This window comes from Sardina pilchardus, chromosome 13, assembly GCF_963854185.1.
Source record: "Sardina pilchardus chromosome 13, fSarPil1.1, whole genome shotgun sequence".
Taxonomy (NCBI): domain Eukaryota; kingdom Metazoa; phylum Chordata; class Actinopteri; order Clupeiformes; family Clupeidae; genus Sardina; species Sardina pilchardus.
Genome location: NC_085006.1, coordinates 30,755,212 through 30,770,050, shown reverse-complemented (window position 1 = coordinate 30,770,050; position 14,839 = coordinate 30,755,212). Strand labels below are relative to the sequence as shown.

Genomic DNA, 14,839 nt, shown 5'->3' with positions numbered 1-14,839 from the left:
GGTGAGGTGTGCGTGATGTCACGTCAGTAGCCCTTGCGGTGGTGAGGTGTGCGTGATGTCACGTCAGTAGCCCTCGCGGTGGTGAGGTGTGCGTGATATCACGTCAGTAGCCCTTGCGGTGGTGAGGTGTGCGTGATGTCACGTCAGTAGCCCTCGCGGTGGTGAGGTGTGCGTGATATCACGTCAGTAGCCCTTGCGGTGGTGAGGTGTGTGTGATGTCACGTCAGTAGCCCTCGCGGTGGTGAGGTGTGCGTGATGTCACGTCAGTAGCCCTTGCGGTGGTGAGGTGTGTGTGATGTCACGTCAGTAGTCCTTGCGGTGGTGAGGTGTGTGTGATGTCACGTCAGTAGTCCTTGCGGTGGTGGGGTGTGTGTGATGTCACGTCAGTCAAGTCAGCTTTATTGTCAAAACCGTATGTGCAGGTTACACACAGGATTTGAAATTGCAATGCTCCCCAGGCCCACAGTGAATTGATATTGCAGAAAGAACCATAAGACAGATATAAAAATGCAATACAAATATAGAAAGAGTGTGTAGCATTAAGACTTAAGAGTGCAATTTTTCTATGGTGCCTCTGTAGAAGGTGCACATGATGGAAGCTGGGGTTCTGACTCTCCTCAGCTTGCGGAGGAAGTAGAGTCGCTGTTGGGCTTTACTGGCCAGTGCTGCAGTGTTCCTTGACCAGGAGAGGTCCTCACAGATGTGCTGCTTCCTCTCTCCACAGCAGATCTGTGTGTGTGTGTGTGTGTGTGTGTGTGTGTGTGTGTGTGTGTGTAAGTGAGCACGTGTACTGTATGACCAGGAGAGGTCCTCACAGATGTGCACGCCCAGGAACCTAGTGCTGCTTCCTCTCTCCACAGCAGCTCCATTGAGTGTAGGGGGGGCGTGCTGTGTGTGAGCCCTCCTGAAGTGTGTGTGTGTGTGTGTGTGTGTGTGTGTGTGTGTGTGTGTGTGTGTGTGTGTGTGACTGTGTTTGTGTGTGTGTGTGACTGTGTTTGTGTGTGTGTGTGTGTGTGTTTGTGTGTGTGTGTGTGTGTATGTGTGTATGTTTGCGTGTGTGTGTGTGTGTGTGTGTGTGTGTGTGTGTGTGTTTGCGTGTATGTGCGTGGGAAGAAGGTCAGCCCTGAGGCAGCTCAGCAGGAGGAGAGGGGATGCTGGAGAGGGTCAGCCCTGAGGCCAGACTCGGCTGGGATCGGGCCCATATCTGGCCCAGGTCCGGCCAGGAGGCGGCTGGTGCTTTGGGTCCAGTCCTGCTGTGAGCGGAGCTGACCATGTGGCCCGCCACTCAGCCAGACGCAGAGACAGCTGAAGGTTAAACACTGAGCACCGGGGCAGCTGTGAAGGAGGGGTTTGGACTGTGTGTGTGTGTGTGTTCTCAAGCCGGTATGCCTCTTTGTGCAGATCATGATCATCATGATCACTTCGGTGTGTGTGTGTGTGTTCTCAAGCCGGTATGCCTCTTTGTGCAGATCATGATCATCATGATCACTTTGGTGTAGGTGTGTGTGTGTGTGTGTTCTCAAGCCGGTATGCCTCTTTGTGCAGATCATGATCATCATGATCACTTTGGTGTATGTATGTGTGTGTGTGTGTGTGTGTGTGTGTGTGTGTGTGTGTGTGTGTTCTCAAGCCTGTATGCCTCTTTGTGCAGATCATGATCATCATGATCACTTTGGTGTGTGTGTGTGTGTGTGTGTGTGTGTGTGTGTGTGTGTGTGTGTGTGTGTGTGTGTGTGTGTGTGTGTGTGTGTGTGTGTTCTCAAGCCTGTATGCCTCTTTGTGCAGATCATGATCATCATGATCACTTTGGTGTGTGTGTGTGTGTGTGTGTGTGTGTGTGTGTGTGTGTGTGCGCAGGTTGATCTCATAGCCCCGGGGAGAGGGGGTTAGAAATAAGCTGAATTGGTTTCATCAGGGCGCAAACGCATTGGCAGCCCCGCACCATCTTCTCTGCTGACAAATGTGTTTCAGCTGATAGGATCTGCTGAGGAGAGAACAAGAGCAGGCGGAGGAGAGGAGAGAGGGAGGCAGAGAGAGAGAGGAGTAGAGACGGGGAGAGAGAGAGGAGGAGAGAGGGGGAGAGAGAGGAGTAGAGAGGGAGAGAGAGAGAGCAAGGAAGAGGGGGAGAGAGAGGAGTAGACAGGGGGAGAGAGAGAGAGCAAGGAAGAGGAGTAGAGAGGGGGAGTAGAGAGGGGGAGGGAGAGAGAGAGAGAGAGGCCGAGGGCAGTGATGCTGCTGTTGCCGTGGTTTTGTTGTTGTCACACTGAGCATCTCTCGCCTCCGTCAGCAAACACGGCTGCCTTCCTGAGCGATGAGAGGGGGATGAGAGAGAGAGAGAGGGAGGACGTTGGGGTGGATGAGTGGAAACAGCCTTAGGGGAGAGGAGAGCTATGCCTCTGGGCTACAGAAACAGCCTCCGTTCAAACTCCCTATTAAAGATGCCGACTGTAGCCATCTCAGTGTACCAATGCCAGGCGCTCACTTTTGAGAGTAAAGTTGTTATACTACAATGCAACACAAATCATATTAGTGCTGGAGTTTCTTTTCAATTCTCATCTTCTTCTTTTGGCTTGAGGAACTGTTTGCACATGCTTGCTATGCAGCCATTCGGCTAATAAGTAGCAAGCCTGGAGAAAAGCCTCATCTGGGGTGGAGCAGTTGGGCTGGGCTAATGAAATCTGACTAGCGCTAATGGCTAATGGCTAATTGAGCTGGCAGAAATCAACTCGCCTCAATTAGGGCACCAAACACAGAGGGCATGTAAAACAAGATGGTATGTGTGTGTGTATTTATATGTGTGTGTGTGAGTGAGAGGGCAAACATCAGTCTGTAACTGAACTGTGTATTCATGTATCGGTATCAGTGTCAGCTGGGAATATGAAATGACAATGTCACAACGTAATGATTGTGTTGTACTGACACATGTAAGAGAAGACGCCGGAACAATGTGGCTTACTTGACCCGTCCACTCCTTATAAGGGCTGCGGTTCTGCCAGCTCTATAGGCCTGGACAAAGAGCAGTTCTATAGGGGACTGCTTAGAACATCTTATCTTCCCATGCCTGTCATCAGTGAGGCCCCCGCCCCTCACCTGTGCCGGCTCTAAATGCCGGCTTCTGTGGTCGGGAGAGAAAGGGCTGCTTTGACTTTGGACTGGGAGCGCCGAACACACACACAGCCATAAAAGGCCAAAGGGAGAGCTTTCTGCTCATTGTATAAGATTGGCCTGCAGGATTAAATTTCCCCTGCTCAGCTAAGCCTAGAGGGGGAGAGAGAGAGAGAGGGGGGGGGGGGGGGATGGGGAAGAGAGAGGGGGAAAGGAGAGAGAGAGAGAGATGGGGGGAGAGAGAGAGAAGGGGAGAGAAAGGGACAGACAGAGATGGGGGAGAAAGAGAAAGTGCTGGGAGAGTTGGAGGGAGAGTTGGAGAGAGAGAGATGGAGGGAGGGAGAGAGATGGAGGGAGTGAGAGAGATGGAGGGAGTGAGAGAGAGATGGAGGGAGGGAGAGAGAGATGGAGGGAGTGAGGGAGGGAGAGAGAGATGGAGGGAGTGGCGGCGGTGGTTTGGCTGGCAGTGCACTTTTCCGCAGCCTTTATCTCTGTCAATTTATCTCAGGATTTATTTGTGTCTCAACAGAAAATGGAGGTCAGAGAGGTTGAGTGATACTGTAATGTCTTAGTCTTGGTTGTGTGTGTGTGTGTGTGTGTGTGTGTGTGTGTGTGTGTGTATGTGTGTGTATGTATGTGTGTGTGTGTGCTAAGTTGCAGTAGGTTTTGTGTATTAGGTAGGAAAGTTTTGTGTGTGTGTGTGTGTGTGTGTGGAGTGTGACTTATGTAGTGGGATTCTTTAGTTAGCATGCATTAGGGTGCGGATTTGTGTGTGTGTGTAAAGTGTGACTTGTGGGATTCATTAGTGTGTATTAGCCAGCGGAATAGTGTGTGTGTGTGTGTGTGTGTGTGTGTGTGTGTGTGTGTGTGTGTGTGTGTGTGTGTGTGTGTGTGTGTGTGTGTGTGTGTGTGTGTGTGTGTGTGTGTGTGTGTGTGTGTGTGAGTATAAGGCATTCCACCTTGACTAGCCCTCCTGCCTGCACTTAGAGCACACGAGTGACTTGAGAGCTATTTTTGGAAGTGGCCACTGTAGGCCTCTGAAGGTCAGTAATACAATAAGCACTGTGATGATAATATGCAGCTCTGCCTACACACTCCCCCCCCTACACACTCACACACACACACACACACACACACTCTCAGCTGCATTCCATCACGCCTGTGTGCGCCGCTGGATTATTTAAAAGCCCAAAATGTAAGTGAAATCTACACACACTCACATAGAGTTAAGCACTGGACTTCAACGTCTCCGGCCTCGTGTGTGTGTGTGTGTGTGTGTGTGTGTGTGTGTGTGTGTGTGTGTGTGTGTGTGTGCGCACGCGCTATAGGCTGTGGTAGGTTTTGTGTATGAGGTAGGAAAGTTTTGTGGGTGTGTGTGGTTGTATTTGTGTATGCCTGAGTATAGTATAGTGTGTGTACATGTGTGTGTGTGTGTGTGTGTGTGTGTGTGTGTGTGTGTGTGTGTGTGTGTGTGTGTGTGTGTGTGCGCGCATGCATTCTGGTGGTGTTGAGTGCTGTGCCTTGTTTAGTAATGGTCTACCTGTCCTCTGGGTGCTGCTGGCTTCCTGCCTGAAGGTTTGCGTCTGAGAAGAACAAGACAAACACACTGCTCTCCACCACACCACACGCTAGCAGCCCACCGCCTCACGTCACGCTACACTATTGCACTTATTTACCCTATAAGGAGTGGCTCAGAGACAGGGACACACACACACACACACACACACACACACACACACACACACACACACACACACACACACACACACACACACACATACACACACACACACATACAAAATGATGGCCAACAAAGACATTTGCATACACACACACACACATACACACACACACACACACAAATTCACGTTCTCACAAAAACACACACATAGGCATGCAGAAGGGAGAGGTCTCGTGTTCTATAAGCTTTAAGACCATAATTGCAGGCCATTGTATATGTAATCCTTTAGGTGGAGTAAACTATAGGTGATTACAGAACTCTCTGCAGTGCTCTTAAAAGCTCTCTTGCCAGCCGGCGTGCCAAAACCTGAGGAGCTGCCTGGGACATGTGCACTGCAAAAAACTGCTCGTCTAATAAAATCTAACCAAATGTTTTAATCTTATATCAAGATAAATAAACTAGTTGGTATTGTTTTCAGTACAAAGACACTTACCTAGTGCTTTCTTTTGAAATCATTTGACTTCATTTAAGAAATGTTTCTCTTATTTTAAGTCAATTCTTCCTGAAAACAAGCAAAATGATCTGTCCGTGCAGTAAGTAAATTTGTCGTAAAACAAGCAAAATGATCTGTCCATGCAGTAAGTAAATTTGTCTTGATAAGACTCCTTAAAATAAGTCAAAGTCTTCTGAAATGAAATGAAATTAATGATCTTTTGAGAGGGCGCTATAAGTATTTTCATACTTAAAACAACACCAAATAGATTTTTGATCTTAATATAAGATAATTACACGTGGTTAGATTTCATTTTTTGCAGTATGAGACGCTGGAACATGCACGCTCAACAGCTCGATTTGGGCAATTCGTACAACGTGCTTAAGATGCTGCTATTCCTTCTTCATAGAGAGAGAGGGAGAGAGAGATACTCATATCTGCCCAATCTAGCAGATAACGCCGGCTTCAACACTGGCAAATTGACATTTTCCAGGAAGGAGCATTTTGAGTTATCTCCCCAACAGGGTTCCTCAGATGTGTTATCATTCCTTAGTTGCGTTATCTTCCCGGAGTGTGGGCAGAATGTGTGCTGCGACAAACAGTTTGATGTTTAAAGCGTGAAAGAGTGAAATTAATCTCGGGGGCGAGTGGATGTGCTGATGGTGTCTTCTGAGAGAAGGCGTACACGAGTTCGGTCTGGAAGGTGACATTTCAATATGGCAGGCCGGGGTACCAAGCTGTGGTGGCCCTGCTGAGTTTTTCAGATTGTATGAGTCCGTCCTTCAATCTAAATCCATTGAGCATTTGCTCAAATCTAGTGTATTGTGTATGTAAATAAATGCTGGTATATCTTGTATTTCTACTGGTAATATACTAGAAATGGTGTTAGGATGCGTTGGTGTACAACATGCAGCCTAATACTCAAGCAGGCGGAGAGATAAGACATTAATCATGGGCTTGCCACTGATATTTCTCTTATAAGCCCAACTGATCAGTCATCGCTCACAAAAATGTAGCGAGTGTGTGTGTGTGTGTGTGTGTGTGTGTGTGTGTGTGTGTTTCAACCGTGATTTTCCCAGCATGCAATCTGCTGCCGACGACACATGGGAGGCTTTGACGGCAGTCATCATAAAATCAATTATCTTCCTATTAATCCTCTCTGATTAACGAGGCGGGTGCCCCCCCCTCACCCACTTGTTTATTTCCTGTGCCTTGCATATCAGGAGGCTGGTGCCCCCTCCCCCCCTCACCCACTTGTTTATTTCCTGTGCCTTGCATATCAGGAGGCTGGAACATCTTTTGTGACATACACCTACATTTCCTGTCATGTTGCATCTCAAACTGAAGAAAACAGATTGGACACATGAATATTATTCTGTGCATGCATGCATTTGTGCACACATTAACATTACTGTTTGCAGGATTAAATGTCATTAAGTGTTTTAATACAGTCATTTCCTGCGTATTAGCCGCATTGTGTATAAACTGCAGAACAGTGTTTTATGCAAATTAAAAAAGCAAAACCCTGTATTAACCACAAGCGTGTATCAACTCCAGTGCCAGGTCGTGCTTTAATCATAAGTTAAGAGGAAAGAAAAGAAAGAAATACATTCCCATCTATAGCCCAACGCTGTGTATTAACCTCATGGCTGAAGACATTTAGTAAAATCAGTGTATAAACCTCGGTTGACAGTCAGGAAATTACGGTATGTTTTAATAAATTCAGTTGAATGGTGCTAGATAAGGCCCTGTTTTATATTTATTTATTTATTTATTTGTTTATTTAGGAATGTTGGTATCAGTGCTTCAGCTATTACAGTAAACGCATCTTCAACTTCAGTTGTTGTTGTTGTGTTGTTGATTGGTGCACGAAATGTTCTCTGATAACGCGGCTCATTCAGCGAAAGCCACCACAGCAGCACAGCCCATCACTCTCACCGCAGACTGCTAATGGAGAGGGATGGATATATGCTGACCTGAAACTCATTCATTATAGAAGATCTCTCTCTCTCTCCCTCTCTCTATCTATCTCTCCCTCTCCCTCTCTCTCTCTCTCTCTCTCTCTCTTTCTCTCCCTGTTTTTCTCCTTCTCTCTTCCTCTCTCTTCTTCTCTCCCCCGTCTCTCTCTTTCTCTCTTCTTCTCTCCCCGTCTCTCTCTCTCTCTCTCCCCCCCCCCCCTCTCTGCACCAGGCTGCTGCTGACTATGTGAAGGCCCACCTCCCCGATGCTCTGCGGCAGCAGCTGCAGGCGTATGAGCGTGAGAAGGAGAACAGCGCGCTCAACTACCAGACCATCCTGGAGAAGCAGATCCTCAGCCTGGACAAGGAGATGATCGACCAGCTCTCCGAGAAGTACGACGAAGCAGGTGAGCACCTCGCAGTGCACACAGGTGACCCCCGGAACAGGTGATGCCGGCCGTCAGCTGTCTCGTTCAGCAGCACATCCTGGATGTGTGTGTGGAAAACTCTGAACAGTGTTCCACTGCAGTTGCATTCCCTCACAGTCTCCTCATTCAGTTTCTCTACAAATGAAGCACAGGAGAATCAGAACCAGCTTTATTGGCCAGGTTTGCATAAACAAACAAGGAACTTGACTCCAGTTCACTTTGCTCTCAAAGTACAACTCTCAAACAAATAAAACATAAGAGAGTAATAAAACAGAACAGTACGAATAGAGTGAAGGCCAGGAGGAGTTCAAATACAGCAGAGTTGTCCAGAATACCCCCCTTGACCTCAGCACACTCTACAAGGACGTTGTGATTATATCATTGTGTTGCTCACATGCTACGCTAATGACATTAGCCCCCCACTCCCCACACAGAGACCTGCTGTGCTCACCCATGTTCAAGAGTATTGGTCCATTTATTGACCTGCGGCCCTCACTACTTCCTGAGGCCATCCAGTGTGTGTGTGTGTGTGTGTGTGTGTGTGTGTGTGTGTGTGTGTGTGTGTGTGTGTGTGTGTGTGTGTGTGTGTGTGTGTGTGTGTGTGTGTGTGTGTGTGTGTGTGTGTGTGTGTGTGTGTGTGTGTGTGTGTGTGTGTGTGTGTGTGTGCGCAGGCCAGAGACAAGTCTGTTTCACAGTCAACTGGACTTCATAGCCCAGTCTCTGATCTTGCCCTAATCTGCTGGAGCCACACACACACACACACACACACACACACACACACACCTGGACAAGACCTACTACACTGGATGACTGACAGTATCTAACTGCAGTCATAAAATATGGGAAACAACCCAATCGAATGTGAGAAAAGCATCTAATCATGTTAATGTGCACTGAATATTAATGTGTAAATGAAGATGATGCCCAGAACCCTGCAAGATAACGTGCCAAACAACCATTACAACTCACTAGTGTTGCTGCTTGACCGGCAAACCCAGAGAGTGTGGCGGACTACAGTACTTCCCATGTCTGTTTTAATGTCTGTGCGTGTGTGTGTGTGTGTGTGTGTGTGCGTGTGTGTGTGTGTGTGTGTGTGTGTGTGTATGTGTACGTGCGTGTGTGTATGTCCAGGCACCACCTGCTTGGTGGCCCTGCTGTCTGATAAGCAGCTGACCGTGGCCAATGTGGGGGACTCCAGGGGCGTGCTGTGCGATAAGGACGGCAACACCATCGCGCTGTCCCACGACCACAAGCCCTACCAGCTGAGGGAGCGCAAGAGGATCAAGCAAGCAGGTGAGAGGGCAGTGCGCACAGGGGACGGGGACGGGGGGGGGGGGGGACGGGGGGGGGGGGGCTCATCGCAGGGCCCTGGTGGTGGAGGGCTATCAGCGTCTGGACACTGGGATTCCCACACTCATTGGAACAGTGCAAGAATATGTGTGTCTTGACTGCCACCTTTTGGTCAAGTATGATATTGCAGCTTGATGAGCAAGTGGGTAACGCATCTTGGTCAACTTGTCAGTACACAGTTCAGTTGGCTACATATTTCAGTTGATGCAGCACATTTAGAAAGACAGTGTAACAACAATACCGTAATTTCCTGTGTATTAGCTACAGGACAGTGTTTTAAGTTAAAAGAAACAAAACCACATTAGTACCATATCAACTGCCCCCATGTATTAACCTCATAGCTGAACAAATTTGTGCCAAATCAATGTATAAGTTGGAAACAGTTGTAAAAGTTGGCAAATTACAGTATACATTTGTATGATTGTTTTTATGGGGGGGCTAATAATGAACAAGTTTCAAATGATGAGTGATGCTTTATGCTGGTCACCTTGGATAGTATGCAAATCTCTACTCTTAGAATCCATTGCCAATGATGATTATTAATAGTAGTGATAAGTAATGAGGAGTGAAGAATATTCAGGTGCTGTAATGGCCCAGATTTTGAGCAGTGCTAAAAGCTAAAGATAAAAAATAAGAGTGCCATATGATAACCTTCTCCCTTCCTGTGGCGTTCTCCTCTCAGGTGGCTAACGCTAAAAGCTAAAGATAAAAGATAAGGTTGCCATGTTGATAACCTTTATCGTTCTTCTCTCAGGTGGCTTCATCAGCTTTAACGGCTCCTGGCGCGTCCAGGGCATCCTGGCCATGTCACGCTCGCTGGGCGACTACCCGCTGAAGAACCTCAACGTCATCGTGCCCGACCCCGACGTCCTGACCTTTGACCTGGACAAGCTGCAGCCGCGGTTCATGATCCTGGCGTCGGACGGCCTGTGGGACGCCTTCAGCAACGAGGAGGCCGTGCGCTTCGTGCGCGAGCGTCTGGACGAGCCCCACTTCGGCGCCAAGAGCATTGTGCTGCAGGCCTTCTACCGCGGTTGCCCGGACAACATCACCGTCATGGTGGTCAAGTTCAAGGGGACCGGCGGGAAGATGGCAGCAGAGCAGTGATGCCTGCGGTTGCCGTAGCAACCGGACGGATAGACACCGTCATGGCAGCCAAACCTCCCAGATATTTATCCGCAACTGTATATGGAATTCAAATGTATGTATGCATAGGTACAACTGTTCTTTTTTCCAATCCAAAAGTGTTTGTATTTTCAAGTAACTGTCACATAAGACAGAGTCTGTGGTCCGTTGATCCTGAACCCACAGCTTACTTTGTCAGAGAGATCAGTCATCTTCACACGATATTTAAGGGGGGAATTCCCACAACAGGTCTTGGCATCTCACAAACCATCTGACCGGCTAAATGTCCACAGATCTGACCATCAACACTATAGAGCATCATGTGGCATCCAAATGAGTGTAGTGGGGAGCAGGGGCTTAGAGAAGCAGAATAGTAACACCACCTTCTCAGGATCCATCGCTATCTACTGGCTACTGAAATGAGGGGAACGTTCTTAACATGTGCATGCCATGCCCTGCTCTGTGGATGGTGACTCCGTGAATGAATGCATGAATGAATGAATGAATGAGAGAATCAATCAATCAGTCAATGAACAAACGAATTAATTGGCTAATGAATGAATGAGTGAAGGATATAAGATCCTTAAAGCCAACACCCTTTTAGCCCTAACTAGTGTGTAGGACCACCTGGATACAGCATTTCACACCTGTGTGGTTGTCCACATGTTTAAAAAGTCCAATTATCTCACCCCTTAGCAGTCCTCCTCATATGGCATATTCTGGCTGGCATGATCATTCAGTTCAATTCTATTAACTGGCCAGTATATGTACAAATCTTCAAATGTCATTCATATCATCAATGCTACATTGCCATGATTGCTTAGCATAATTGTTATTATTGATTATAAAAATGTATTATTGAATGCAAGTGACTTGATATAATGACAGATTGTTACCTTACCTTTTTTTCACTGAATCTAATACAATATGATGTAAGTAGTCACAATCTAATCTTCTAACCTTCCTTGGAAAACAATTGAAGAACCTAAAAATATTAGTATTATATAATATACAAAGACCAAGGTCTATCATTATCAAGCAGAGCTGATATTAAATTGTATGCTTAAAAAGTTGCTCCATCATCAAGCTACATGTTGTACATTCAGGTCACTGAATATATTAAGTCCCTGTAAACCGAAAACAAATGTGTTTTAAGTATGACACCACAGACAAAGGGGACATTGACCACCCAGACAAATCTGAATGAATGAAACATTGCAAAATACTACTAAATTAAGTTTCAAAATAGTGAAAGTGAAATGGACAGTATAGGCCCTTGGTTTCAAAAAGTGTGGCCCGGCCCAGTGACTGTGTGGCCAACCCTCTCAATTGTTCTAGCACGTAGGTCCAACCATTCTCTAAATCAGCTGATTCTAATTTGAATTCCAAACAAATGTCCGATTTTGTTTCACAAGTTCAGTTTATGTTTTTAAAATAATAATAACTTCATGTGCATTTAATGGGAAATTTAGCAAGTGCCAGACAGTTATGTAGTTTGAATGACATTCAGGTATTCCATTTTATTGTAGATTTTCTGAAACTGTCTTCTGTCAGTTTCAAAAAGAATACTATGTAAAATAAAACCACAAAGGTTATTGTGATGTATTTGTAAATGTATATACATAACATACAAAACTATTTACATTTGTATTATACACTGACTGACGTTTGAAGTGGTTCTTCTCAGAAAAGAGAGCATCTGGGCTGAGTCACCTACGACTTGTTTAACACATAATCCAGGAAAACACTTTTTAACACATCATTGGCTGCAGAGCTCCGTAGTATTAATCCCCTGGATTAAGATCATGTAACATAAGATCATATAACAAGTATAAAATAAGATAACACATTGAATGGGATAAGTTTGCACGGCCTTATTTCCAGCTGGTCATTCCTGTTGGATATTTATTCCTCACATCGAACCTTCACAATGTCTTTTGAGTTTTGGGATTTCATACGGACAGGGATTGCAAATTCAAGTCCCTCAGTTTGACTTGCCTTTCTTTCCTGATGAATTACAGCATAAGAGGGGTGTGATTTATTAAACATTAAATTGCTGTACAATTATGTGCAGTTTGTATCAAAATGGAACTCAACAGTATACAACTTCAAGTGTAATATCTGAATATCAAAACGTGTGTGTGTGTGTGTGTGTGTGTGTGTGTGTCTGTCTGTCGTGTGTGTGTCGTGTGTGTGTGAGTGTGTGTGTGTGTGTGTGCGTGTGTGTGTGCGTGCGTGCGTGGGGAAAATGAAGCAGTGTGTCTACGAATATCTTATCCTGGCCGCAGTGTTTGCCAACGATAAAGCAAGTAACCTTGTACCAGTAAATGAGGATGTTGACAGGCTGCAGTCAGAATGTGGCAGAATAGTTGAGTTGTTTTTGCTTGTCCTTCATAGTGAAACACATTGGCATTTTCAGGAGATCGCATTGCCCCTTATAATTTCAACATCAGAGTGCAGCAAGTGTAGGCCCACGTGTGTGGGAGTCCACTTTGGCTTGAAAAAAAAAAAATCATTGCTACACTTGTAATTTTATAAATGTAAGAGCTACTCTGTATGTTATGGCTGAAGTCGTGTGTACAATATCTCTTACAAATGCTAACCTCAAGTGCGAGGGTCAAATGTCCATGGTGAGACACATTGCGTTTCCTTAACCCTGGCAAACTGCAGGGATTTCTGACAGCATTGGTAGAACAAACACACAAAGCTGCACTTATTTGAATCATTCTAAAATGTAAATGAAAGTGACGGGCCTGGCTGGCTGGTGCCAAAAAATAACCATCTCCTGAGCGCAGGAGTCAGTGGAGCGAATGTAAATATACAATTTCATTGACATAAATACAGTTCTTTAAAAAGCAATGCACCAAAACCCTGGCTGTTTAGTTAAATATTCACAAGGGTTGGTATGTTTCAATGTGTATTTTTTGGATGTATATTCTTCCAAATTACTTACTGTGTTGCAGAATGTTTGTGGAATTTCTTTTTTTATTTAACATTTTTAACAGATGTTTCTTTGTGAAAACAGAAAACTCTGTGGATTTTAATATGAAGTCAAAATGATCATACTGTAACAATAAAAAGATTGATGATGTGTATTTATGTGTTTTTTATGTAAATGTTAATGTGTAAATGATGTGTACATTATGAGAACAAATGAGCAACTTCAATAGATGAGGTAGCACTCATTATTGCATTATTGCAAATGTATTGTTTTTGCCATTTCAACTGACATGCCTGATGCCTATTACTTTCACTTTTGTCTAGGCCTTATATAGTTATAGAAAAGAAACAACCAAGCAAAAAATAAGCATTGTGTAAGTAACAGCATCAAATCAGTGTCAAATCTGTAAGAAGACAACAAAATGTGATTTACCCTTCTACAGTGATAGCTGGATGAATCATTTCAGTTAAGGGAGAGAGTGAGTTAGTTGGTTTGAGGAAGAAAGACATCAAAAGTGATGGCATCTACTAATCAGTCCCGTCCATCCCTTGGGCTCCTGAATAACAAACACTGACATTAAGAGAAATTGCCACATGATGAGGGTCTCCTAAAAATATCAATGACGTCGCTGTGATTAAGTGTGACTTAATCTCTTGGGAAGCAGCAGTGCTACTGTCGGAGAGGAGCATGAGCATGTCTGGGGCTATTATGGGACTTCCCTCCTCTGAAGACATCTCCCAACAGGTGCTGGCCCAGGCCAGTGACAGCACTGCCGTAACCTGATGCAGGGCGCTATCCCTCTGGAGCCATGTGACGCGACAGGCAAAACATTAAAAACATTTACAGCCAGCTGGAGCCATGTCCACAACATCCTCCTGTTTGGGTGATGCTGCAGCAGCAGCTTTGTGTTGTGTCATCTGCTGGTGAGTGGCTCTGAATAACAGACAAATGAGCCTTTATTAGCTCAGATGTTATGGTTATGGTTATGGTTATGGTTATGGTTATGGTTGCTTAGCAGCCGCCTTTGTCCAAGGCGACATACAAACAAAAACAATACAATAATTAAATTTAGCAGTTGATTAGACTGGTGTCGACTAAAGGGAAGCAACATAAACAGTAAACAGTATCAATACAGCCAAGCTAATGAAAATAAACAAAGATTAAATAGGAGAATAGTAAATAAACAAGTCAATCAATCAACTATAATAACAAGTTCTATGGAATAAAGAGCAATAATGTTACTGCGTCATTAACATGCAGGGAGACGTGCAGATGACACATCATCAGCCATCATAATGAAGAGGGAGAGAGGAAAGACAAATGTTTATGGGCAGCAAAAAAAATAAACATTCTCTCTTGCATGGACAAGATAAAGGAAATCAATACTTTTGAGATGAACTATGCATAATTTGGTTGGTACACTTAACCAGAGAGTAGGCCTAGGCTAGGCTGCCTGCAGCGCAGAGCAATATCCCCAGGAATACAAGGGGCTAACAAGAAGTCCATGACCTCCCATTGAATAGGCCTACCTCATGCACAACATGGGCATGCTTGAGAGGTGTCCTGATCAGAACCGGTTTATAGGGCCCACTCTCTATAATTGCTGTGGTGGACTGGACAGTCTTTACAGGACTACTTTATATATAGTATATAGGCCTATATATATGTGTGTGTGTGTGTGTGTGTGTGTGTGTGTGTGTGTGTGTGTGTGTAATACTGTAGGCTTAATCCATTATTGTCTGTTTTTCTACATAAAAA

The 14,839-nt window shown here is 45.2% G+C and overlaps 1 protein-coding gene across 1 annotated transcript in view; it reads left to right on the top strand.

Annotated features, from left to right (window-relative positions):
- Positions 1 to 13,235, top strand: part of ppm1lb (protein phosphatase, Mg2+/Mn2+ dependent, 1Lb) — a 78,804-nt gene extending 65,569 nt beyond the window's left edge. Inside the window, exons 2-4 of the mRNA XM_062553374.1 lie at positions 7,470 to 7,644; positions 8,797 to 8,958; positions 9,770 to 13,235. Of these exons, the coding sequence (XP_062409358.1) occupies positions 7,470 to 7,644; positions 8,797 to 8,958; positions 9,770 to 10,122 (690 nt within the window). The 3' untranslated portion in view covers positions 10,123 to 13,235. The remainder of the gene's footprint in view (positions 1 to 7,469; positions 7,645 to 8,796; positions 8,959 to 9,769) is intronic.
- Positions 13,236 to 14,839: the final 1,604 nt, after the last annotated feature.